Source organism: Sordaria macrospora, chromosome 5 (genome assembly GCF_033870435.1).
Source record: "Sordaria macrospora chromosome 5, complete sequence".
In the NCBI taxonomy this organism is placed as follows: domain Eukaryota; kingdom Fungi; phylum Ascomycota; class Sordariomycetes; order Sordariales; family Sordariaceae; genus Sordaria; species Sordaria macrospora.
The window spans coordinates 924,959-949,141 of NC_089375.1; the positions used below are offsets into that span (position 1 = coordinate 924,959).

General features: G+C 51.9%; 6 protein-coding genes across 6 annotated transcripts; 2 read left to right on the forward strand and 4 right to left on the reverse strand.

Annotated features, from left to right (window-relative positions):
* Positions 1-3,028: 3,028 nt before the first annotated feature.
* Positions 3,029-4,905, reverse strand: SMAC4_09496 (uncharacterized protein; the record flags this gene model as incomplete). Its single annotated transcript, XM_003344592.2, has 2 exons — positions 3,133-4,905; positions 3,029-3,077 (listed from the first exon to the last, which is right to left on the reverse strand). The coding sequence occupies exons 1-2, from the start codon at positions 4,509-4,511 to the stop codon at positions 3,029-3,031; spliced, it is 1,428 nt and encodes a 475-aa protein (XP_003344640.1). The 5' UTR covers positions 4,512-4,905.
* A 230-nt stretch (positions 4,906-5,135) lies between these two features.
* On the reverse strand, positions 5,136-9,323 carry SMAC4_09495 (uncharacterized protein). The gene is made up of 4 exons (XM_066090962.1): positions 8,663-9,323; positions 8,256-8,545; positions 5,883-8,190; positions 5,136-5,808 (listed from the first exon to the last, which is right to left on the reverse strand). The coding sequence occupies exons 1-4, from the start codon at positions 8,870-8,872 to the stop codon at positions 5,644-5,646; spliced, it is 2,973 nt and encodes a 990-aa protein (XP_065947095.1). The 5' UTR covers positions 8,873-9,323; the 3' UTR covers positions 5,136-5,643.
* A 572-nt stretch (positions 9,324-9,895) lies between these two features.
* Positions 9,896-11,561, forward strand: SMAC4_09494 (uncharacterized protein). The gene is made up of 2 exons (XM_003344590.2): positions 9,896-10,180; positions 10,241-11,561. Exons 1-2 carry the CDS (start codon positions 9,944-9,946, stop codon positions 11,078-11,080), a joined length of 1,077 nt encoding a protein of 358 aa, XP_003344638.1. The 5' UTR covers positions 9,896-9,943; the 3' UTR covers positions 11,081-11,561.
* A 290-nt stretch (positions 11,562-11,851) lies between these two features.
* On the reverse strand, positions 11,852-12,956 carry SMAC4_09493 (uncharacterized protein). Its single transcript, XM_003344589.2, has 2 exons — positions 12,278-12,956; positions 11,852-12,187 (listed from the first exon to the last, which is right to left on the reverse strand). The coding sequence occupies exons 1-2, from the start codon at positions 12,658-12,660 to the stop codon at positions 11,938-11,940; spliced, it is 633 nt and encodes a 210-aa protein (XP_003344637.1). The 5' UTR covers positions 12,661-12,956; the 3' UTR covers positions 11,852-11,937.
* Positions 12,957-13,826: 870 nt separating this feature from the next.
* On the forward strand, positions 13,827-16,787 carry SMAC4_09492 (uncharacterized protein; the record flags this gene model as incomplete). The annotated part of the gene is made up of 1 exon (XM_066090961.1): positions 13,827-16,787. One exon carries the CDS (start codon positions 13,827-13,829, stop codon positions 16,785-16,787), a length of 2,961 nt encoding a protein of 986 aa, XP_065947096.1.
* Positions 16,788-20,384: 3,597 nt separating this feature from the next.
* Positions 20,385-21,772, reverse strand: SMAC4_09650 (uncharacterized protein). The gene is made up of 2 exons (XM_003342413.2): positions 21,062-21,772; positions 20,385-20,996 (listed from the first exon to the last, which is right to left on the reverse strand). The coding sequence occupies exons 1-2, from the start codon at positions 21,266-21,268 to the stop codon at positions 20,667-20,669; spliced, it is 537 nt and encodes a 178-aa protein (XP_003342461.1). The 5' UTR covers positions 21,269-21,772; the 3' UTR covers positions 20,385-20,666.
* Between the last annotated feature and the right edge of the window lie 2,411 nt (positions 21,773-24,183).

Here is a 24,183-nt window from a genome sequence, read left to right on the forward strand (position 1 = left end):
ATTGTAGGTACTAGGCGAAGACACATCCTTGAGCGGGCAGTGCCTACCATACCGTGTAAGTAATGACCATGACATATAAAAAGGTAAAAGCGCAGACACTGAGTTATGCGCTTGACAAAATAGCCGCCGGAAGTTAAGAGTTCGTATTACTTCCTTACCTTAGGGTGGTGACCGATTACTTCGTTTTACTGCTTCCCCGCGTTCCAGTTAGGCAACCAAATAAACGAATCAAGCGAAGTAAACGAGTAAGGCTCTCATGTCAAAGCCCCTACCCGTGCCACGCCACGCACGGCCACGGGTATAGAGAGGGCATTTTGCGCTCCCGGTCGTTGAGTCGTTGGCGTTAGCAGAGGACTCAGGACGGGGTGCAGTGACGGAGCATCTCACGACCTCACCTGCATAAGACGGTCCGATGACCCGACGTTAGGCGCGGCCGCGCGATGGATTCACATCACTCGACTGATCAAAATCCCTAAACTTCATCTGACTGCACTGCGCCGCGATGCGGGGGTTACATGCGAAGGATGAACTGACGTTGAGCTGGACAGGGATTCGACCAGACCATCAGCCTCAAGAATACTACGACAGATGTCCTCCACCAAATTAGCGGCGCCGAGACCCGAAGGTCAACTTGGTGTGGTGTATGCTTATGACTGACTGGAAGGTTGGGCCAAACGCACTTGGTTGACGGCCTAGCAGTGTGTTTTATGTTGTTGACATAGGTTTCCTTGGAATTGGAGTAAGTTACACTCTTTGTCGTTGGATTAAGCTTGTTAGATGAACTCGTTCGTGGGCTGTTGGTGCTGTTGAAATAAGGTTCGCAATTGAACTTCTTACCTGTAGTTGGTGCAGTCGAAATAAGATGTTTGTTTGTTGTGGTGTTGTGTCCCGAAAAGGTTGTTGGTCTCCGCAACGGGTTCAAATCAATTGCTGGGCTCTTCAAAACCTTTGTTGGTCCTGGACCCCTGGTTCACCCGTTCGCCCTCCCTTGCCGCCTTGGAACGTTAGAGCCAACAAACATCTTGAACTGGGGACAAAGGACTTACCTTAACCTGACGACCTCGGACTCTCATTCTATACACGAGTCATCAGCAGCACAGAACCACAATACCAAAGCCCGTTGTCAAGATCAAGCTGAACTCGCTTTGATATTTGCGTTTCATGCCTATATAACAATAATAGGCTATACAGTCCACGAACAATGTCCCTATATACGTGGTCCGCTGATATTTCCCACAACCTCCCGTACAGTCCTCAAAACAACGCCCATCTCGGGCAAAAAGAAATGTATGGGCGACAGCGTAATGCGGGAAATAACCCCCAAACGCCGAGGAAGGAAGGAAAAAAAAGGAAATCCGTACGCTATGCAAGAATAATAGAATAATGAAAAAAGAAAAAGCCAAGGTCAGAATTCCCTACTGCTGCCATAATATTTAGCCAGTCACAAACCAGACACAAACCCAGGTCGGAATCGGAATCATCCCCCAAAAATGTTGGAGTAGGTAGCCCACTGAGGAATGTTCCGTCCTCGCTGAAACGGACTGACATCGGACAACGGCTCGGCTTCAGATTCCTCTTGTCTGATCTGATTGGACTGTTGCCGAACCGGTTCATCTTCCCAGACCTGAACCTGACCAGAACGCTGTCTAACATGGGCACTAGAACGCTGTGAAATATGTTGCGGGAAGCCGTTTGTCCAGAATGGAAACCCCATGTTGACCGTCATATAACGAGGAGGGATATTCGGTGATATGAACGCGCTGTTGTCGACCCTCGTCCAGGGAGGACGAAGAAGACCTGCGATACGGCGACGGGCTTCCACGATGCGGCGATGAGCGTTCATGACACGTTGTTCCTCCAAGTGAATTAGTGTTTCCAAGAGACGACGCACCTCCTCCCGTATTCTTGTCATCTCCTCTTGCAACTGGGTCGGCCCCATGTCGGCTCTGGTCCTTTGGTACTGACGTTCCCACCAACCTGCGCTTCCATCGACAATGGCAGGTTGTCGAGGCCGAGGATTATCAAGTAAAGGGTTATGTGTCGGAACGGGTTGTTGTGGTCTAGAATGGATGGCAAGAGGGTTCTGTGTTCCAAAAAGTTCCGATGCTGGTCCGGAATATTGAGTGTTTTGCCCCCACATGGTACGACCAAGCCAAGAAAGTGATTCATCAAAGGGTTGTCCCCAAATGTGTTCCAGTACAGCATTATCAGTAATCCTCGCGTTTTCAGGTCTCGTGGGTGATGGTCTGAGAAAGCCCCCAGATCCAGTCGGAGGTCGTAAAGGTTGTCGGGTTGGTTGTGGAATTCGTCGATTAACTCCTGCAGAAGATGGCGTGTAAGGCGGGTTTTCAGGTCTCGTGGGTGTTGTTCTGAGCAAACCCCCAGCCCCAGTCGCAGGCCGGAAAGGTTGTTGACTTGGCCTTGAAAATTGTCGGTTGGGTTCAATCCTTGGGGTTTCAGGTCTCGTGGCTGGTGCCCTGCGAAATCCCCCACCCCAAATGGGAGGTCGTAAAGGTTGTCGAATTGGCACTGAAATTTGTGTAGTTGGCAATGCAATTCGTCGGGTTGGCAATGTAAATGGGCGGTTAGACCCTGCAGGAGACGGCGTGTAAATTACTGTCCCGTTCGAGGACACCTCCGAGCTTGGTGGTGAACCCGTGGATGAAGAGGCCTCCGACGAACATATTGATGAAGCCGAGGATACAGAAAATTCAGAAGCGATGCTGACCGTCGAAGACCAAGACGAAGACGAGCTCGAAGACGACACCATGCTCGAAGATGAACTGGGACTTGATGGCTCCATCGTAGCCATCAGAAATTCGTCTGACCCAAATATGTCAGGGGGTGGCCCGCCTCCTCGCAAATTCATAAACGATTCCAAGGCTTGTAAAGTGTTGTCGATGGTAGGCGGGAAACGAAACGAGGGGTTTTGTGGAATAAGTGACTAGCGTTGAGCGTCGATGGGACCGCCTTCTTCGACAAATTCGAAATCGTTTCCGACAGCTGTGTCGTCTGTTTCCATGTGTCCCTAAGCTCCATAGTCCGAGTTCGTAAGCTTGTCGTCGCCGTCCAGCACCCTGTTTGTCAGAAGTCAGCATATGAGGCTTTTAGGAGAAACGGACCACCACTTACGAGAATTGCTTCACAAGATACCCCTCCCCGCCCTTCTCCATATCAATATTGTAGACATAAAACCCGCCATCGCTGGTAACAACCATAACCTGCGGCGAGCTACTGCTCATCGCCACCACGCTTCTCAACGGCGTTGCGCTCAGGCCGCCCGTCCTGCTGTTGGAAGACTTGGGGATCTTGATAAACGCAAAGTCTCGCTCGGGCTCCCACATCTCCGCCACCGACGTCGGGAGGTACGAGCTAGCTACGCCAGCCACTCCGCGGACCATCATCTGCGATGACCGCCTAAGCATGCTGCTGAAGGACCCGCTTGGCTGTCTCCTATGACCACCACCACTACCAGAGCCAGAGCCGTTGTTGCCGTTGCTCGCGGATGGTACATCGCTATAGTTGTTGTGTGAGGAGGGATCGTTGACGTCAAAGTTTCGTGACCGGGCTCCTCCTCCTCCCTGCGCCGCACCACCACCACTTTGCAACATATTCTGGTTGTTCTTCTGTGTGTTGAGGAGACGGAAGATGTGTACGGTATCCGAAGTCGACGAGACGCAGAGGAGCGTGGAGCTCAAGTTGAAGGACATGCTGTAAATCGAGGTAGGAACCGTGCCCCTGCGGAACTGGAAGAGCTTTTGGCCCTGAGGAAGCGAGAAGACGCGGATGATGGTGCCTGTCTCGGAAGCAGTGGCGAGCATGCTGCCGTCGTGGTTGAGGGCGATAGCGCAGAGAGGGGACTTGTGGGCCTCGACAACATTGACAGTCTTGAGGTTAAGGGCATCGTAAACGAGCACATCGCCGCGCTTGGGCGGGGCGTATTGACTTGGGGGCGGCAGGTGGGCGGGGGCCTTGGCACCGACGTCCTCTCGCGGGTTGGGACGAGGGTAGACGAGATAGCAGGAATCGGACGAGGGAGATAGGGCGCAGATGGCGTTGGGGTTCGGCGAGGTGTCGATCGTTTGGACCAGGTTCATGTTGGAAACATCGTAGAGGTAGATCTGGCATTCGAGCACCACGGCTAGGCGTTTACGGTTCAAGCGGACAGCTAGGACGGCGGATGGGAAGGTAAGTTCGCAAATGACGGAAGCTCTCTGGGTTGGTAGAAGGGGCCGCTGCATTAGTCTAAGTTCCCTGGGGGGTAAACACTGGCGGTACTGGGAGGGTTGGTCTACCTTGGTGTTCTGGATCTCGAGCTGTCGAGGTGTAAGGATCAAAGCTACCAGCGAGGTGGAAAAGAGCATCTCGATAATGGACACATTGCCCTCGTCGCTGCTAAAGATCTTGGAAAACGGATCAGTGTGGTAGAAGCGAAAGCCCTTGGAGGTGCCAACAGCCAGACAGCTGTAGTCCTGGTTGAAGGTGATGAAGTTGAGGGTGCCTCCCGTCATGGCGGCGGTTGCTCCCTTGGGCAAGGGAGAAGATGGGCAGAGAGTATCAGGAGGTCAGTACAGGGCGAAGTGAGTAAATGATACGTCTGGGCGTTGTCGAGATGGTCCAAAGCCAGTCCAATAAGTGAACCTGAAAGGCCAATACAATAAGGGATGGAAATGATCGGTTTGGTCGGATGTTCTTTCTAGGTTGCCTTCTTGTCGGTCCAAGCACAAAGGACGGAAGAGGGCAGGTAGATTAGGTAGGCAGCAACGGCCAAGTGAGCTGCCAGATGAGCAGCCGCGAGTGGATTGGCAAGAGACGGATTAAGGGAGGAAGGGAGGGAGTGGAAGCCAATAATGAGCTCTTGAGGAACTGGCAAAGCTCAAGGTGGAAATGTGGTTTTGTTGTAAAGAGGAAGAAAGAAGAAAGAAGCTACCAAGGCGGCAGAACAGAAGGGTTGGTGTTACCAATAGCTTGCGTTATCACTTATCGCTGCCAGCCTGGATGGAGTGCGGTGAAAGTAAGTCAACGGTCAAGTGATGCAAGTGTAATCACCCACCCGACCACAGCCGCTGATGAGCAACCAGGAGGGTGATCGGCGCTAAATTCAACCCTCAGCCTAATAAAGCCCGGACCATACGATCACGTCCGGTGGGGCTAGCGGGGTACCCATTTCTCGCACCTTGCTGGCTGCTGCAGCCTTGACGTCTCTTATCGTGAAGTCTTGTCGGTCACTGTCTTGTCGACCAGGGATACCTACACCTCTAGGATCTCTCTTCATGGCAATAGACAACACTCACGTACCACCAGTATCAGTCAGGATTCTGGTTTCCTTTAATACCATATCAACATTATTCTTTGCCGGATATACTATAGCATAATGACCACTTTCATCAGCTCCTCCTCCTCTTCTTCTTATTCCTCTTCCTTCTCCTTGTTGCGCGCCTCGTTCAGCCATCCTCAAGACAATGGCCGTTCAACAAGCACATCTCCGGTTATTATGATACTACACTCTGCTCGATCGCCGGCTTCAGGCTCTCTTCTGCCCCCTTGGTCGTCCCCAAATGACCCATAACAACCCTACCCTAGAATAGTTGTTGACTTCAACCAGTCCTCGCCTTACCCAATACGTCTTTACTCCTATCAGTATCACCTAACCATGATATTCCTAAACGACTCGGAAATATCGCTCGCCGTCGGATTCTCATATCTCTCGGGACGAATCGACACACCCTGCGAAAGCCGTTCCTCCATCATCTTGAGCAACACCGGCGGGACCGCCTCATCAGTGGCTCTAATTGTCAACCGAACCATCTGCACCATCACATCGTTAGTCTTTTGTCCACCAAGTTTCAATACAAGAACTCGAAAAAAAAGGGAAAACGTACCTGAGTCCCATAATTAGGCTCCAACCGCATCAAACACCCAAACTTGCCTCCCTCGCTGGTATGCACCACGCTCGCGCCCACGAAATTCTTGCTGTTCGGATCAACGTTATACATTAATCCCCATCGGAACCCTTCCAGCACCTGCCTGATGAAATTCTCCGTGATCTCCCTCTCGCCATCCTTGGGGCCCGCCAGGCCAAAGATCCGCTGCGCCTCGCGCGGCGCTCCACCAATTTGCTTCCACCGCTTGAAGAAGTCGTCTGCTGAAAGCTCGGCTTGGTCCATGAACTTGTGGATGACGACGGGGAGCTTGAGGGTAAGAGCCTGTAGCGCACCGGCAAGGTAGGAGATGCGCACGGTGGGTGCTTTCTCAAAGACGCGCTTGGCTTCGAAGACGACTACTTGTTGCGTTTGTGCACCTTGGTAAATGGTCGTTTCGGGAAGGCCCTTGACGTCCCAGGAGAGATTGGCGCGTTCCGAGGAGTCCAAGTCCAAAGTGGTGGTGAATGAGCCGATGACTGCCGGCGTCTTGTTGGTGAAGTAGAGGATGATGGCCGCCATTTGGCCGCGGTATTCGGCGCGCACGCCGACTTGGATTTGTCCGTCTTCGAAGAGGATGCCGTCGGCACGGAGCAGGAGACGGTTGAAGCCCTTCTCCCATCCGGGGGAGAGGTGAGCGGCGCTGGCGAGGTTGGGCGGCTTGATGACCTTGGCTTCGGCTGGGCCGATGTTGTTCATGTCCAGACCGGCGAGGTCGTTGGCGGATGAAGAGCCGTTGGTGGCTCCTCCGGCAGCCGACGCCGCACCACCGCCGTTTGTGGGGGCGGTCTTGGTGCTGAAGGTCCGTCTGAGACTGGCCTTCTTGGCTAAGCTGAGCTCTGCATTATCCGCGTTGGCGTCCTTGCCACCGACGATCCAAGTCCTCTTGTCGCTGGTGTTGGCGTGCTTCTGGTGTAGCCTGGAGAGCAAGGCGGATTCTCTTTCGGGGAATGGTGGCATTTCGTCGCAGATCGTTCGAAGGAGGTCGTCCGTGGGCATGCTTGCGATAGCCAGGAACTCGCAAGCACGCTGTTGCAATTCCGCATCGAGTGTGTGGCTGTAAATGTGGAACACGTTGACGAGCTGCGGCTTGATTTCCGGAAACAAGTTGACGAACTTGATGAAGCACGAGAGGATCATGGCTCGTGTGCTAGACGAGCAGGCAGGGAGCTTGCCTTGAAGGGCCAGGAACTGCTCTATAGGACTGGAGCCTCTCTCCTCGGCAATGAGATGGCCGAACTCACCGAGGATATAGGCACCGATCTTGACGAGCGTCTCGTGGCAGTGGTCCTGCTTGCAGTACTGAAGAATATTTTGAGCTGCGTACACCTGTAGCTCCTCGTTGTTCGTAACAATCTGGGTCACTCGCTGCCAGACTTCGTCGCTGACATGGTCGCCAGCCATAGCAATCAGGCGCAACGAGATGTCGACATACCACTGAACGTCGGTGGCGTACTTTTCGGTAAGAATGGCGATCTTGAGGACCATTTCCTCTCGGATCGCAAAGTCGGCGTTCTGCAGGTAGTGTAGCAACTCGGCCACAATCTGCTGGGCATTCGACGTGTCGCACATGCTGTACAGCAAGTCAAGACCCTTCCTCCGCACACTGATATCCCTGTCCTTCAGAGAGCCAATAATCACATCTTGATGCTGCTTGATCGGCTCGAGGGTGTCGGTTCGTGCTGCCAAGTGCGTCATGGCCTCGAGACCGAGATAGCGGACGTTCGTCTCCCGCGACTGGATGAACCGGCCCAATCTCTGGGAAACCTGCTTCATGAGGTCATGCTCGGTATCGAGGTGAATAATGAGGTTAATAGCCTCAAACAGAACGGCGTTTTGGGCATTGTTCTGCTGAACGTTCTTGTTGCTCTCCAAAGCCAGGTTGAGGATCTTCTGCAGTGAGTCCCGAATCATCGACCGAACATGGCTGTCCTCGGATGGCGGGAAGTACTGCAGTAATCGTAGAAGCTTGACCTGGATCCACGGGCAAGGCACCTTGTAGTACAGGTAGTCCTGACTATACTCGTTATCGATGAGAATCCGTTTTAGCCTGGCGGCGGCTTTAACATAGGCGCCCTTGTACTGCTCCGTGTTATCCTGCGCCAGCGCCATGACAAGGGATGTTACCGATAATGCCACGCCCATGTCGGTATCGTCCATTAGAGATATTATGCGTTCCGCCCATTGAGCCTGGACGATATCTGGGTATTTGCGGTAAAGTCGGAGTAGTGTGAGTGCCGCCTTTTTCTTTACGAACGCCTTCGATGTTCTATAATATGGGTGTCAGCATAACAAAAAATGCGCCGCTTCCTGATATACAGAAGGTCCACGTACGGAGAAATCAGAAGCCTGTGAACTTCGGGACTCAGCGCTTCACCCATCTCCTTGCCGCCGACGTTCGCAATGGCGTGCAGCGCCAAGCAGTTGAACAGCTCGTTATGATCCATCAAATCCTTGCGAATGCTGTTGACGACCAAGTGTAAGAGCTCGTGCTTCTCGTGAAGGAATAGCGTCATAGCGAGGTAACCGATCTGCTTTTCCGAGTATTTGGTCGCCGAAATTAGATTAACGGCCTCTAGATGGCCAAAGTCGACGTTCCATCCCAGAATGTAGATATAAAGCAGCTATATTTATCGAGGATTGGTTAACCATCGTCATATCCTTTCTTGATCTTGCTGGCGCAAGTGGGTGGGCGCTCAGCTCAGGGGTTCGTGGGCGCGGGCATACGGCGCATCGCATACCTTGCAAACGTATTTCTTCTTGTGATAACCGCTCAGGTTTCCGTCCCTGAACTTTTGACGAATGTTGGCCAGCTCCTTGTTGATTCGCTTCTCCTCGAGTTCCCTAGCTCGAGCGTTTCGCAGATCGGCAATGAACTGGACCAGACCGCGCATGTTGGAGTTGCTGCTGGACGAGCGGCCCAGGAAGCCGGTTCCTGTTGAAGACGACATTATGACGGTGGTTGTTGTCGGTTGGTTCGGGGTATCTTTGTATGATTATGTTTCGTAGTATTCGAAGCTTCTCTGAGCCTGCCTGCGATGCGATCACCTATACACGGTGGTTTCGTCCAAGGAGTGGGAGCTTTGCGATTTCCGGAGAGAGCCAAATAATTCCTCTTTGCTTTTTCTTTTGCCGACCTTTCACATTGAGCGCATCACGAGCAACGGGGTTGATCCATCGACATTCGATAAATAACAAGCTAATAATCGTAGCGGCACGGGCGGGTGGTCGTCGGGGTTTATTGTTCTGGCTGAATGGTAGAAGTTGCGGTCGGAGTGGCGGCTGACAGCATCGATCGATTGTCACTTCGGATGGAAAAGGAGAGTGTTGAAGTGCTGGTCGACCAGAAGTGGAAGTTCGCGATGCGGTCCGTCGGTTTCGATGTTTCGCGGTGTACGGGGGGGGGGGGGGGGGGGGGGGGGGGGGGGGGTTTATCGGAAAGGCGACTGAGACAAAATAACAGGAACCAGGGTCGCGGAGACAATGAAGGGCTGTTGGCAGAAACACTTGATCGGGTTCGCGACGTGTTATGTGTCGAACGGGAGTTGTGGAAGGTCGGTCGGCGTGCTGGTCGGCGGCTCCGGACTGGTTGTCGAGGGTTCTCAGGGGAGTCGTGGATAGACTGGCGGATTGGCGATTCCACTGCAAAATAAAGGGGATCCCCATCCAATAAGTTTTAGGCGCTGGACTATACTGGGTGGCTCCCCGCGAAACTCGGCCACCACGCTGTAAGCACCCCTCTTATCAGTCAAAGTATCGCTCCCTATCGCCAAATAGGCGCCACAAGTACCCCTTTTTGTGGCTAGTCGCACTTGTACACCCCGGCAACAAATGTGGCTTCCACGCCATCGAAGAGGAGCTATGACGATTTAGATCCGCCTTGGCATCACCAATCCGCGGCACCTCGATGTCCGCGTTGCATCGTCTTCAGACTTTCGAAAACTTCCCCTCCTCTAACCCTTGCCCATCATGCCTGAGCCGGGCTCAGATTGCGTCTCCGGCTTTACGACTATACTTCTAGGATGCGGTTGAACTTGGCTCCAGTCTGCCGACCGCAGAAATGGAAACCGCTCCTCACGTTGGGCGGGACGACGGCCCGTCGATCATATGCCTTTCAGTCGGGCAGTCTCAACTTTGAAGTCTTCAACCGTCGCGCAAAATGGCTGCAGAAGGAAAGAGCAGCTGTCAATGTCAAAGAAGGTCGACAAGCCGATTATCTCAAACATGAGGTTGCCATGCGCGTGTGCGAACGGCTTTTGGTAAGCTTCTAGCTCTTCTATCATGTTGCTTACCATGAGTACTAACACCATCACCCTCAGGACGTCAAACGTGAATTCCCACTCGTCCTCGACTTCGGCGCCAACTCCTGCAACATTGCCCGCGCTCTCCTTCGCCCCGATCCGGACCCCGAATCTGAGCCCCCTGTGACCGAACCGCTAGCCACGAAAATCACCGAGCTCATCGCCGCCGAAGCCTCCCACTCGCTCCTCCACCGCGACGTCGACCACCCTTCCTTATCCACCACCCACGTCCCAGACTTCAAACTCACCCGCCACGTCCTCGAGCACGACGAGCTCCTCCCCTTCTCGCCCGACACCTTCGACATGGTCCTCAGCAGCATGTCCATGCACTGGGTCAACGACCTCCCCGGCGTGCTCTCGCAGATCAACAGCGTGCTGAAGCCCGACTGCCCCTTTATCGGCGCCATGCTCGGCGGCGACACCTTGTACGAGCTGCGCACTTCTTTGCAGCTAGCTGAGCAGGAGCGTAAGGGCGGCATATCGCCTCACGTCTCTCCCTTAGCTGACGTGCGCGACGTCGGGGGGCTGCTGCAGCGCACGGGATTCAAGATGTTGACGGTGGACGTGGAGGACATCGTGGTTGACTACCCGGACATGTTTGCGCTGATGCAGGATCTGCAGGCAATGGGGGAGGGCAATGCGGTGCTGGGGCGGGAGATGGGGCCGATTGGACGGGATGTGCTGCTGGCGGGCGATGCGATTTATAGGGCGCTGCATGGTAACGAGGACGGGAGCATTCCGGCGACGTTTAGGATCATTCACATGATTGGGTGGAAGGAGAGCCCGGATCAGGCGAAGCCGTTGAGGAGGGGCAGTGGGAAGGCGAGTTTGAAGGATTTGTTGGAGACCGGACAGTGAAAGGGGGAGGGAGACCCAAATATCGACAGAACATAACATAAGAGGCAAACGGAACTCTCTCAAATAGGAAATGGAAATCACGTTGAAATAAGGTTTCTGGGTGGTTGAGATAAGGCACTCTGGTCGTCAGGATAAGGTTTCCATGTAGTTGAAGCAAGGTTTCCATGTTTGTTGAGACACGCTCTCTTCGTGGTTGGTTCAAGTTTCAAATAAGATGCGGCGCTGCATTTGGAACCAAATCACGTACTGTGTAGGTACTTCTGTCGTCTGTCGTCGAAATGGGTGATGTACACAGTATCCAGGGGGAGAGGAAGCCAAGGAGGCGGCCAATTCACGCTGTTGGTGTAGTTGAAATAAGGTGCGGCGTCGTTGGGTCAAGGTAAGGTTTGTTGGAGCATGATATCCATGTTGTTGAAATAAGGTACCCAAGGGAACCAACTCAAGTTGTTGGTGTAGTTGAAATAAAGTATGTTGTTTGTTGTGGCTTGTATCTCCCAAAGGTCGTTGGTCTTGGAACCCTGGTGCCAACCGCCGCTCCCTTACATCTTGGAGCCAACAACATCCTGAAGGCGGCACAAGAGCTTGTTGGCAGCAAGACGACGTTGCCAGTCCAACTGATGCGACTGTTTTTTACATCGTCAGGGGCAAGTAAACAAGACAGCCCAGCTGAAGTGACCCGAACAAGAGCTACCCAATCCCTCGAGCTCGTCAACCTTTTCACCAACTCCAACTAAACCCCCGTTGATGTGTAATGCGAATGTATTATTGCTGTGTTAGTGTAATGGTGCCTATATCGCCTCGAATCGCTTCAAACCAACAACCAGCCTGCTTTCCCTTAACCACCCTTGGTAACCCCCTTATACCCTCCTGAAGTCAGTCATGACGCGGCCTATGCAACCCAACCCAGCAACCTCTACAACCTTCTCATGCCAGCTCAGGAGAACGCTCATGGCGGAACCAGTCGACTCGTTCGAGGCCATAGGGCGCTGGCCGACTTGGCTGAACCCGCCGGTAGCCTGGGGCGTCATGGCGCGAGCGGGCGTCGCCCTGCCGGAACCGTCGGCGGCGGAGGAGGAGGAGGATGAGGTGGCAGCCATGCCTTTGTACCTATTTCGCAGAAGAAACCAAACAGTTAGCTATCCATCCGCAACTCGGCCATTGCCAGATAGAAACAGAGTAGAGAATCCGAAGACGTACAAGTACTTCATCAACACATCCAAACACTCGCTCCCCCCCTGCTGCGCAAAGATCCTCTGCAACATGGGCGTCATCTCGCTCGCCTTGATGCTTTGTAGGACTTCAATGACGGTATGCAGGTGCGTCTCCTTGGCCGCCTCGGACCCGTTGTACACGGGCATCTCCAAGCATCCGCGCAGCGCGCCCTCGGCGTCGCCGCCCCTGAGCAGCTGGCGCACCTGTCCGTTGATGGCGCGCGCGTCGGCTTCGCTGATTTCGGGTAGGGGAGGGTGCAGGGTAGAGACATCGAAGTTGACCGACGAGTCCTCGGTTAGGGCGTCGATGTTGATGGTGCGCCAGGCATCGCTGAGGGTTGCTTGCGTGTGTTGCTGGATGATGGACATTTTGGGGTCTGTGTTTGTTGTTGACTTGGGTTTGAGGTGGTGTTGGCTAAGTGGTGGTAATGGTTGACTAGAGGTACCTAAGTTGGTGATGGCGGTGTGGGTTGGCCCGCGTTCTTTGTGAATTAGGAGGGGTTGTTGATGTTTGCGATTGAAATATGTTCGGCCCGAGTCAAAGGGTTGGTGATTTACCCGATTGCTGTGTTCTCGGGATTGTGGTAGAGGATTGGTGATGGAGGCTTGATTTATTTGGCGGTATTGATGATGATGCTTGGACACTTGGTGGAGGCTTGAACTGCAGCTAGGCAGGAACAGCGCTGGGGGCCGTTGCTTCAATGCGCTGAACGGGGGGTGTAGCATCGGAAGCGGCCCCTCTCACTGGCTGGGCACGCCTGGGCACCTGGGTGGGGCCGCGGATACCGCTATTGTACCTCTATGGTTTGTGGGCAGCTGGAGCCTGGAGCTTCCATCCCGTCGCGTCACAAGTGGAAGCTCCAGCTCCCCGGCTCTGTTCCGTCCACTGGACCCCACTTCGGCCCGGTCCCGGCGCTCGTTCTTACCCGTGCTTGCTTCCGGTTGTCAACAATCCGATCTCTATCTGGTGTAGTGCTTCCTTACTTGCAATATCCAACACCACGGTGTGCCTTCCGTGAGGAATGGCTTCAACATGGCGGCTTCAACATGGCGGCTTCAACATGGCGGCTTCAACATGGCGGCTTCAACATGGCGGCTGCCGTCTACTTTTTGGCCTGCTTCCATGGGCGCTTCCCGAACGACATGGTTCGTTCTTTCCGTGGACAATCCCTTTCAATAACATCTGCAGATGTTCCTGGTCAAATACAGGAATGTGATTGGATCCTCCCTCTGTTCCTCCTTTATTTTTTTTTGAAGCATTCACGGAAGGAGATATGGTTACTCACGGCCATTGGCACCTGTCCCCGAGTACAGGAATCGCCATAAAAATAGGAACGGTGCTGCTCTCCTTACCTAAGGTAGGTACTTGCCTGGTTTTGGAATTAGGAGGACGGAGTACTTATTATGGCAGTCGATCGGACGCCGGACACTACAGCTCTGCAATGATCATTTCATCCATTTTTTGAACATCTTCTTTTCCATCACGCTGTCTGTTCACAGGTTCAGTTCACTTACACGACAGCATTACCATCACCATGACGTCCACACTCGGCCCATATGAGACCTACAAGCGTGATATCGGCCCCTTCGTCTACTGGGTCTTGCAACAATCCAACGCCGTTGTCCGGTCTCTGCCATTGTCAAACACAATCGTCCATCAAGTGTCTCTCGACAAACCGCAGATCGCCCCTGAAAGCCTCGTTTCCCACTGCAAGCTCATCGGCAAGCTCCTTGTCAGCAAGGAAGATATTCCAAAGCCCGTCACGGCCTTGCTTCAATCCGTCATGGACGAGCTAGCGGCTCCCTATGCCACCTTTCAACGTCTCGCAACCAACAAGTCACACCCCGACGTCAAGAATGGCAGTGCTTCCCTCAACGCCTTGCTCACAGCCCTGCGAGACTGCGCCCTCGCTCTCCACTGTTGGGAATTGATCCTGCATCCTGATACCTTGTCAGACTACCTGTCTTCCTCCCTTCCCTTCACCAAAGAAAAGCTCGACGGGATGGTAATCAAGGAGTTCTCCCCCCTCAATCTCCCTGATGCTCCCGAGGCCAGTCAGGACTCAGAGCAAGCAACCCCTCAGGAATTCGGCCATCGGGTTGGACATCAGCGGAAACAAGCTAAGCCTGGTAAAGGCAAGAGGGCTAGGCGCAGGAAGGAGGGCGAGGCATGCAAGGCCAAGGCCAAGGATACCGAGAAGGGACCTCCCGTCGACGTGTTCGTGGAGTCGATGAAGGAGCCGCTAGAGAGCTTCGGTGTGACTCTAGGTCAGGATGGCATTAAAATCGATTACATCATGGCTGTCTACGAGTTATTCGAAAAGTGTTTTGAGCTCAGAGCATATCTTCAGGAGGTGTGGTACGAGGTTGCCTACGAAGGGCTCAATATCGCAGTAGCGGGTGCCCTTTCCAACATGGCCATTTTGCAGGTACAACGTTCCGAGGAAAGGCTTTTGGCAGGCTTTCCTGAAGACAAAAAGACGTATCACAGCGTCATGGGCATCATGTCTTCCGTCTTTGGATTCGACGCCGAGGCAGAGAGCTCGGAAGCCAACAAAGGAGAGGATGCCAAGGAGATGTTTCTAGTGCATACCTACCACGATCTTCTGGATTTTCTTACTGATTACCGGAAGAGTGAAAACGGTAGACCGACAAAAGGAATGATGAAGGAAGTCAAACACTGGAAACACGACTTCGACCTCAGACACGCCACCACGGAAGAACGTCTCAAATGGCGTCGTTTATACACCATTCGCTGGCTATACCACCTAGTCGATCAATGCACCCTCGGGATGATGGCGGTGGCCAGCGTTTGCCACAAAAATATCCCGGACCGTAAAAAGGCTGAAGAAGCACAAAAAGAAGCACAACGCCGAAAAATGTTGGGGATCCATGAGTTTGCCGCGTTTATCAAATATCTCACTTACGAGAAGTCCGACATTGGTATTCGCGAGATGATTCACCCTCATCATGTTTTTCAACTACAGTGCATTGTCGATTCGCTTGCTGTTACAAAGGGTTGGACATTTGATCTACTCAAGGGGCACGTTTTGATTGAACCTCCGCACGCCAACAAGTTCAGCCCAATGCGCGATGTAAATCATTTTCTACTAAACATCGGCGACAAACAGGCAGGCTTCCTCAAGGGATTCTTGGACTTGAAAGACAAATTGACGGCAGAGGGCGCAGGGCGTCCAGCGACAGACAACTATGCGCAAATCCAAGCGATACTCAAGTCCGCCTGCGATATATACTGTCAGTTTGTCGGAGAAGGACCAAACTTCTTGTGGAACTGTTCGCCCTTTCTTTGCGGCGTCAGCCTTGTAGAAGCTCTAGACTTTCAACTTACCTCCATGATGCATGTCTGGGGGCAACATCGTGAACCTGTGATACTAATGCACTTATACAACATGCTCCTCCGCGAAGGCTATCTCGACAAGCGCATTGATTTGTTCGAAAGCCTACAGCTGATGTTCTTAAATGGCGTCTTCGCGGGTGGAAAGATGTTTGCCTTAGGCTATGCCGGGGGCCTAACTCACCATGTCAAGCTCCTGGACTACTTCGCCGATATACAGAACAACAATAAAGCAATGTGGAGGGCACCGACTGGTTCTGGGATATCCTATTGTCCTACAAACCCACATGGTTCTTTCTTGGTGCGCTTACGCGACAAGGCATGGAACTGTTTCGATATCTCTGAAGGGGGATTGCCTCTAGATGCGTTTCGTGCGAGGCTTAGCATTGCTCAAGCGAAGCAGGTTCATGATCATAACACTGGGAAGAAAAGTTTAGAGGGAACAGGGCTTGTTAAGATGGCCAGGGCCGCACTTCCCGCCGAAGGCCTCACTGAAGACCTCGCCGAGAAAAGGTTGTTAGATTTGGCGGATGGGCTGCGGGAACTCCTCCTGACGGAAAGGCAACGAGCACAAGCTTCAGATGGCAGGCCGGTCCAAAATGACACGATATGTCTCAGCACCAGTGAGTGGTTCGACGTCGCAAAGGTCGATATCCAGGCCGATGTCGAGGGCGACCGTCCTTTCTGCGGCCTCAACTACGCCAAGCTCACGTGCCACGTACTCGACATTTTTAGAGATATCGAGAAAGAGCTACACGCTTCGGGCAGCGAGACTTATTCCGTTATGTACGGCGATGACGGCGAGTATTACAAAAAGTTCCCCACAAGGTCAGGCGCACGTTTTATCCTTTTTGCGACCGCCTTGACGCGGAGAGACGAGAAACTTCTTCAGATTGCCGCTAGGACTTTGGCGAAGTCGGCCCGGTTGTTGTCGGAGTACGTTTTTTGGGATAAGCTCAAGTTTGGTGGCACCGGGAGATCATCATCGCCAGAGACGGATAGTGATGATGATGATGGCATTGAAACTGATGCCACTTCTTGTACTATGCCCCTGGAGGAGGAGGTTGTTCATATGGATGAGTGCGTGGTTGTCAAGGGCGTGGCTTTGGATGACGGGACTGTGTTGGTCAGGAAGACATGAGAAGCTGGGTGGATAATATCGTCTCTGTTTTACTTGTTTTGGTTTCATCTAGCGTTCACAGCAGGATATCATACTGTTTCACCGCAGCGTATGAACTTTACCATGTTTCTTCTAGAAGGCCATCCAGATGAAGCTGCCAAGTTCTGAATGGCGTTACAGTTCGTTTGGATTGACGTGTGGACCAAAATACTTCGCGCCACCCATATTCCCATAATCCATCCTACACACCCAAATCCCGCTCGAAATCCAGAGTCAATATTGCTGCTCACGAAGGACGAACCATTGTTATATCCAGAAGACGGGGAATGGAATGCACAGTCCTCATAATTTTCTCACCTTTGCAGTCACAGATAACCCGACCGACAATACTAGTACCCACTTCCAAAGACAAGAAGATTGCCGCCGGGCCGCATTCAACCCAAGTAGGTACAGTACCCAACCCGTGTTCCACATGATTGTACAACTGTCCCAAACAAACCCTTCAAAGACACTGACTCGCCGATAACATCTTGGAATCAACAACACATACCTTACATGTCCTCTTGACATTCGTTACATTCGTAGAAGAAAGTAAAAGATAAATCATTAAGTACATAATCTTGTTAGAACTTAAATTATCCATCGATTACCTAGATAGTCACATTGGGTTGATGTTCCAAGTCCAGCATTACCCCTCTCAATGCTTTCATTCCCTTGTCCATTTTCTTCTTTCTCTTCTTTTTTGTTGCCTTTTTGTGCGCCGCTTCTTTCTCTCTCTTTGTTCTTTGCGTTCAGTCTTCTTTCTTCGCATAACACAAAGTTTTTCTCTTCGCCTCTTCGCCTCTTTGCCTCTCCTGTGTTAGTGTTTTCTACAGACTTCGTGGTGTTGTTTTCCCCCCTCCTCCTCATCCTCCTTCTTCTCCCTTTCTTCTCTTCTTTCACGTACAAGCACGTCTATGCGTCGAAAGCAACACTTCTTGAGTGACTCATCATGACGGACGAACGAAGCCCACAGGGCACATTTGGACACTTCTTTTTAAACATTCTATGCATGGCTTCTTGTCCTTGGCAAGAAAATGGACTGACTATATTGCGCGTGTGTCAATGTTTGTTAAGAATGATATCAGGAAAAAAAAAGAGAGAAAAAAAGAGAAAAAAAGGAAAAAAAAGAAAAAGAAAGAAAAAGAAAGAAAAAGGAAAAAAAGACCTTGCCGGGAAGAGAGCAAAATGATTCAAGCCAGAATTCTAGCCCCCACTTTGATGATGATGACAGCTGAGACTTCACTGACGGAGTATACCTATCTTCCTATATCCTTTGTACAGATGTCATTGCACAGTCAAGTGACGAGGAATGAACAGCCCCCCGAAAGGATGTATGCAGGAGCACATAGGTACGTTGAATGATCCCTACGTCTTCAAAACAAGTTACAAGTAGCCCGAATAAAATTGGCTAGCACTCACTGTACTAGCCAGTCAGAAATTTGTTGAGATTTCCGCGAGGATGGACATGTGTGACGCATGTTGAGTTGAGTTCAGCACGCAGGGAAGTCAAATACGATATATATCACCACAGCAATATTTCCATTTTCACTAAGTCATTTTGTAAGCCGATCGATCCTATTAGACAAATCTTCCTAATGGGCCCATCAAGTACTCCTCCTCATCTTCACTATCAACATAATATCCCGAGCCTTCGCTCGCGCGATAGACAAGAGAAAAGGGGTGAGTCCCATCAACAAAACGGTCAACCAGTTCTACGCCACTTATAAACGCGTGGTCAAAATCAAACCCCATCCATTCCCGATTCTTCAGTTCGTCATCATCGTGAGCGAAGACCCCCAAATCCCACAGAAACATACTGAGCCGCCTATGCCCATGATCAACTAGCTCCGGGCAAAAGAGGTCAAGCATGAATGTAGTCCGAAGGTGATGTTCAAGAGCGTATTGAAAGAATTTGAACAGCAGGGGTGTCACGTAGTGCTCAGTCGGATCACCATGTTCACGGTCGATCTAGCAGTTGGGCTGTCGGGACCCGTGATAGATATCCTCGAAATGCCTGACCATCGTTTGTCCCGAGAAGCTGATGTCGTCTTAGCTCCAGGGATCACAACCAGGATCGGGGTCAGTGGATGTCACACGGACATATGCCACACTCCTGGTAACATACGGGCATACGCTACACTCCTGGTGGCATACGGGCATATGCCACACTGTCAAACGGGCATACGCCACACTCCTGGTGTCACACGGACATATGCTACACTCCTGGTAGCATACGGGCATATGCCACACTCCTGGTAGCATACGGGCATATGCTACACTCCTGGTGGCATACGGGCATATGTGTTACGATCCAATCATGGAGACTAGACTAGCCGACCAATCAGATCGGACCCGAAGCCCCGGGTCCTAAGCCCGGGTCCATGGGTCCAGTATATCGGGTCCATGAAGACCGGTATAAAAGAAGGCCTTCCCCGGCCTCTTGTTACCGGTTCTTCAGCAAGCAATAGCTATCACAATGTACCAGTACCTTTTGGCTACTACACTGTTACTCTATTGTTCTATCCCAGCGATAATACTCCTGTGCTTGTAACGGTTCGTCACAATATGCCACACTGTCAAACGGGCATATGCCACACTCCTGGTGTCATACGAGAAAGACCTACATGTATGCAGATCGCTAGGTGCCTTGGAGCCTCAGGTGACAAGGACCCGCACGTACTAGATAGGTACCGTTTCCCTTTGGCATAAGAAGGCCTTGAAGCCCAGCCTTCCTCTAGAGGTTGAAAGGACCAACAAGGCCTTCGAGACCAAAGTAGTTTATCAGCGGAATTGAACTATTTGTTCCAAGCTCAGAAACCTGCCCTTGTCACAGTGGAGAAGAGGCGGCCGCGCTTGGATGGGATGCGGTACGTTGTTCCATCATCATCATCAACACCTCCTCTACAGTTCATGAATCTGAATCGAAATGTTGGATGGTCGATGAACGAGTCGAGATGCTTGGGGACGATTACCTGCTGAGTTTGGAAGGTGCCAAAGAAAACGGCCACAGCTTCTACTGTGGCGGATCCCTCTTCCATCCCCTCACATCGAACTTCTTCTTCTTCTTCTTGGCCTTGTTCGTCTCCTCCAGACCTCGGGTCCTCCTGTAAGGCCCCCAGGATGTGAATGAATGCCCAGACAATCTGCATAATCTCCCACATGAGAAGGTGAGCATCTGAATGGTCTTTCCCCCCTTCGACTGATGTGAGGGGACAGTCTGGGGATGGCTCTTGGATATAATCACAGCCCGTTCCTCGGCCCCACCTTCCGCAGAGTTTTGTCTCCATGGCTTCCCTTCCCTGCTTGTCCGACACGATGTTGTCTACCAACCATGCCGCAAGGGGCCCGAAGAGCTTTCCCTCCGTCTCGGGCGGCAAGGTGACTCTGCACACCGGAAAGCCGTTCAGGAAAGCGAAGTACTCTTCGAGTGATAATGCGTCTGGTCTTACGAAAATACTGGACCGTCCTAACTGCTCTTCATTACGAGCAAGCTGCTGAATTCTTGGTTCCGAGTGCGTCTTTGCCCTGAACAGCGGCTCGTTGTAGATGCCAGCGAGGGCGGCTCCGGCAATCTGTTACGATCCAATCGTTGAGCCTCATGTAAGCTAGATAGATTGACAAATCAGATAGGACCCGGGGTCCCGAGTCTACGGGACCACGGGACGGACCCGATGTCCCGGGCTTTCGGGACCACGGGACGGGGTTGAAGACCAGTATATAAGAAGGCCTCCTGGCCTTCGTTATACCTGGTTCTTCAGCAAGCAATAGCTATCACAACCTACCAGTACCTTTTGGCTACTACTCCGTTACTCTATTGTTCTATCCCAGCGATAATACTCCTGTGCTTGTAACGGTTCGTCACACAATCATGGTCCTGTAAATATCCTTGTGCACGCGAGCAGACCACTCGGGCATGCGACTCGGCTCTTCCGGAGTGCACTCTGGCGGTCCAGATATTTGGTTACAGTCCTCGTCTATCCTCCATTGTCTGTCCGTGGGGAGATACGTATTGTGGTGGCAAAACGCAACGGACAGAGCGCACGCCAGGTGATGGCGGGCACGAGCACTCTGGAGCTCTGAAGTGGTGGGCGCACCACCGTGATCGACATTGAAATCTCCGGGGTGCATGTCCGTGGGCGGCAGACGGCCTGCCTGTTCAGCTTCAACGACCACTTTGGTCATGCGAGCCTTGATGTTTTCCATGTTTGTCAGCTTGAGAGCCTTTGGATGGAAACTCAGCGGGCACGGCTTACAGCAATCAGCGCCTCTTCCACCCCTGGGAACTTGCCATTGCGGCGCCAGAGCATCAGGAGGATGGAGGTCGCATTGCGATTCCAAACATCGTTAATGTGTCGACATGTGAGAGCAAAAGACAAGGCGTCTTGCGTGGTGTGGAGTTCGTTGTAGATCTTGAGGAACAGTTCGACCGGACAGGTGCGGGATAGAAAGCTGGAAGCCATCGTGGAAGGGTGTTTTGTTATGAACCGTAGCCTGTAAAACTTGGAACAAGTGTCGATGATTGAAAGCTTCTCGACTGAAGAATTGGCGGAAAAAGAGGCGAGCTCTTCATAGCTTAAATGATTTCATGGACTGGCTGTTTCCCCCGAAACATTTCGGCCATGTGACATTCTCGCAAATTGCTTCATCGTTTTTTTCCTGGCTGATGAGGCTCTAGATGTGTGAATCATGTTGTCGGGATGATGCCACCCATGTCGATTCGGGAGCGAGGGTAGTGGTTGCCTGGCGTGCCTGGGGAGGATGTAACCTCACGGCCGAGTATTGAAGGAAAAGTCGAGGCATGGGAAATTAGTACGATGAATGGTTATTGGAAATGGAATCGTGGAGAGGAAGAATGCCTCGCAGTCTGATATAAATACAGCAGACGGATTGTGGGGGGCGACGACTTGTACACTGCCTGACCTCTATTCCCCAACCTTACCCTTGTCTGGTAAGCAAAGAAAAGGTTGTATGCTTATAAGACCATGAAATAAATCTAACAAGCACATACGACCATACCCACTGAAAAACTCGGGATCCCGTCCGCTCTCCCATAGATAAGCCAGTGAGAGGAGTTGGAAGGATATGAACCGGGTCTTTTAATCACGTGGTAGGGTCAAAAAATTGAACAACCTCCTCCCATATCTACATTGTTCGGACGGAGGCATTACGGTGAGTGGGGAGCCGGCGCTAAAATGATTGATATAATTGGGCGGATTATGAGCAAAGTAGACCGTCCTGACACTGCGGCTAGATCTTTTACACGGGTAACAATACCATTCCTTATTGGTTCTTCGTACTCCTCGGCCCAGTTATGTGTATGTAGATGAGAGCGTGGCAAGGGAATCTCTCGTTCTTATCTTGTTGGATCACGGTTTAGTAATCCACTACGACAAACTAATCACAATAACCTCCTTCATATACCTGCCTTAACCTACTTTCTTCATCTGCCTTCATTAGCCTACCTCTTCCCTTCCATCCTGGCATATCATAACGATAGCGGTTGGCTTGCAACACACTGCCGGTGCAGTTGCCAACACCTTTGTAGAGGAATCGATTGGCTGAGAGAGCTGCATGCTAGGGCTGCGAAACAAGGTGACGGCGGTGCTTGCCGGTAACCCTAACCCGCTGTGATACTATTGGGATTTCGTTTTGAGGCTTTTTTCTTTTTTTTTTTGTTGTTGTTGTTGTTGTTGTTGTTGTTGTTGTTGTTGTTGTTGTTGTTGTTGTTATTTTTAACGTCTACTTCCGCCTCCCGTAGGGCATGAGACGTGCCACATTGGTGAATCTAGCATACAAAAATAGGAGCAGTGCCCTAACTGTCCACCAAACCCTTTAATCCGAGGACAAACCGAGGCCTATTGCCAGTGTAAGATTTCGTTTTGAGGCTTCACATTCGGAAAGTTCGTCCTTTCCTCACCTCATTGTTCCTGAATGTACCTTCTTCCCTGAAGCTCACTGTGACTTTCAACCGCGTGATGTGGAGGGCATCAGAGCGAGCAAGCATCCAATCAAGACCATCTTTCCAGAGCAGCTCTCCATTACAGTAAAGGCTGACCAACGCCTTTCCTTTCCGGGCTTGGCGCCCTGGGCCTCTCAATCATCTATGCCCAACCATGTACCCAACGCGATATTGGCGAGTCTTCTGCTTGCAAGACAGCTGTGTCGAAGAGGCTGTGCCGAAGAGGCTGTGCCCGATACCTCTACTTAGTTCCCGTCGGGTATGCTGGAAGTCTGAGTCCTGCGGGATTGGTGATCCAGGCAAAGGCAGCGCCTTGAAACAAAGACAACAACAGCGACCACCTTCAAGGGTCCCAATCAAACCCACCGAGATATACGCTACGAATTTTGTCAGTTATTTATAGTAGGTAGTTCTCGTCTGTCGAGCAATTCCCCTAGTTTCAACTGCTGATTTACTGTACCTACAGTCCCGTCAACACAAGCGGTCCGCTCGCAAAGCCTGCGAGCCTTTTCCCATCATCGAACATTTGTATGATTAGCTGCCGAAGGAGCTGAGGCTGGCGAACTCTGCAATGCGACTCCTGGAGCGTGACGATACCGGCGGGGTCCGTCTGACAGAGGACCTTCCCAAAAACAAGATTCCACCGTATGCGATACTTTCACACACATGGGGTCCCGAAGAGGTCCTCTTCAAAGACATGATGGACGGTACAGGCAAGAACAAAGCAGGCTACGCTAAGATTCGTTTTTGCGGAGACCAAGCCTGGCGCGATGGGCTGAAATTCTTCTGGGTCGACACATGCTGCATCGACAAGTCTGACAGCGCCGAGTTTCAGCACGCTCTCAATTCCATGTTTCATTGGTACCGCAGCGCGGTGAAATGTTACGTGTACTTGGCAGACGTCTCAACCCATCAACGTGGTGATGGCCCCGGTTGGCAACCGGCCTTTCGAAAGAGTAGATGGTTTTCCCGAGGATGGACCCTCCAAGAGCTCATTGCCCCAACGATTGTCGAATTCTTCTCTAAAGAGGGCGAGCGCCTGGGAGATAAAAAGTCTCTGGAACAAGAAATCCATAGTATAACCGGAATTCCGCGAAAAGCCTTCCAAGGTATCCCTCTATCTGATTTCAGCGTCGCCGAACGGATGCGATGGATCGAGAAGCGTGACACAACACGCGAGGAAGACAAGGTGTACTCTCTATTCGGCATCTTCGATATGCATATACCGATCATCTACGGCGAAGGAAGGCAGAAAGCATTGAAGCGACTGCAGGACAAGGTTCACGAGGATTACCTCTGTCTGGCAAAATTGTGGCCCACAGACCCGCGTGACCCGCACGTCGAAAAGGAGCGGATCGAGCTGGCGAAGGGTGGTCTGCTGGCTGATGCTTACCGCTGGGTCTTCGACAACCCCGA

Coding starts and splice junctions, on each gene's coding strand:
- SMAC4_09495 (XM_066090962.1), bottom strand. CDS start 8,872: ATGTCGTCTTCAACAGGAACCGGCTTCCTGGGCCGCTCGTCCAGCAGC. Junction 8,546..8,662: donor AGAAGAAATACGTTTGCAAG/GTATGCGATGCG, acceptor CGATAAATATAG/CTGCTTTATATCTACATTCT. Junction 5,809..5,882: donor AGCCTAATTATGGGACTCAG/GTACGTTTTCCC, acceptor GTGATGGTGCAG/ATGGTTCGGTTGACAATTAG.
- SMAC4_09494 (XM_003344590.2), top strand. CDS start 9,944: ATGCGGTTGAACTTGGCTCCAGTCTGCCGACCGCAGAAATGGAAACCG. Junction 10,181..10,240: donor GCGTGTGCGAACGGCTTTTG/GTAAGCTTCTAG, acceptor CATCACCCTCAG/GACGTCAAACGTGAATTCCC.
- SMAC4_09493 (XM_003344589.2), bottom strand. CDS start 12,660: ATGTCCATCATCCAGCAACACACGCAAGCAACCCTCAGCGATGCCTGG. Junction 12,188..12,277: donor GATGTGTTGATGAAGTACTT/GTACGTCTTCGG, acceptor TCTGCGAAATAG/GTACAAAGGCATGGCTGCCA.
- SMAC4_09650 (XM_003342413.2), bottom strand. CDS start 21,268: ATGGCTTCCAGCTTTCTATCCCGCACCTGTCCGGTCGAACTGTTCCTC. Junction 20,997..21,061: donor TGGAAGAGGCGCTGATTGCT/GTAAGCCGTGCC, acceptor GAAAACATCAAG/GCTCGCATGACCAAAGTGGT.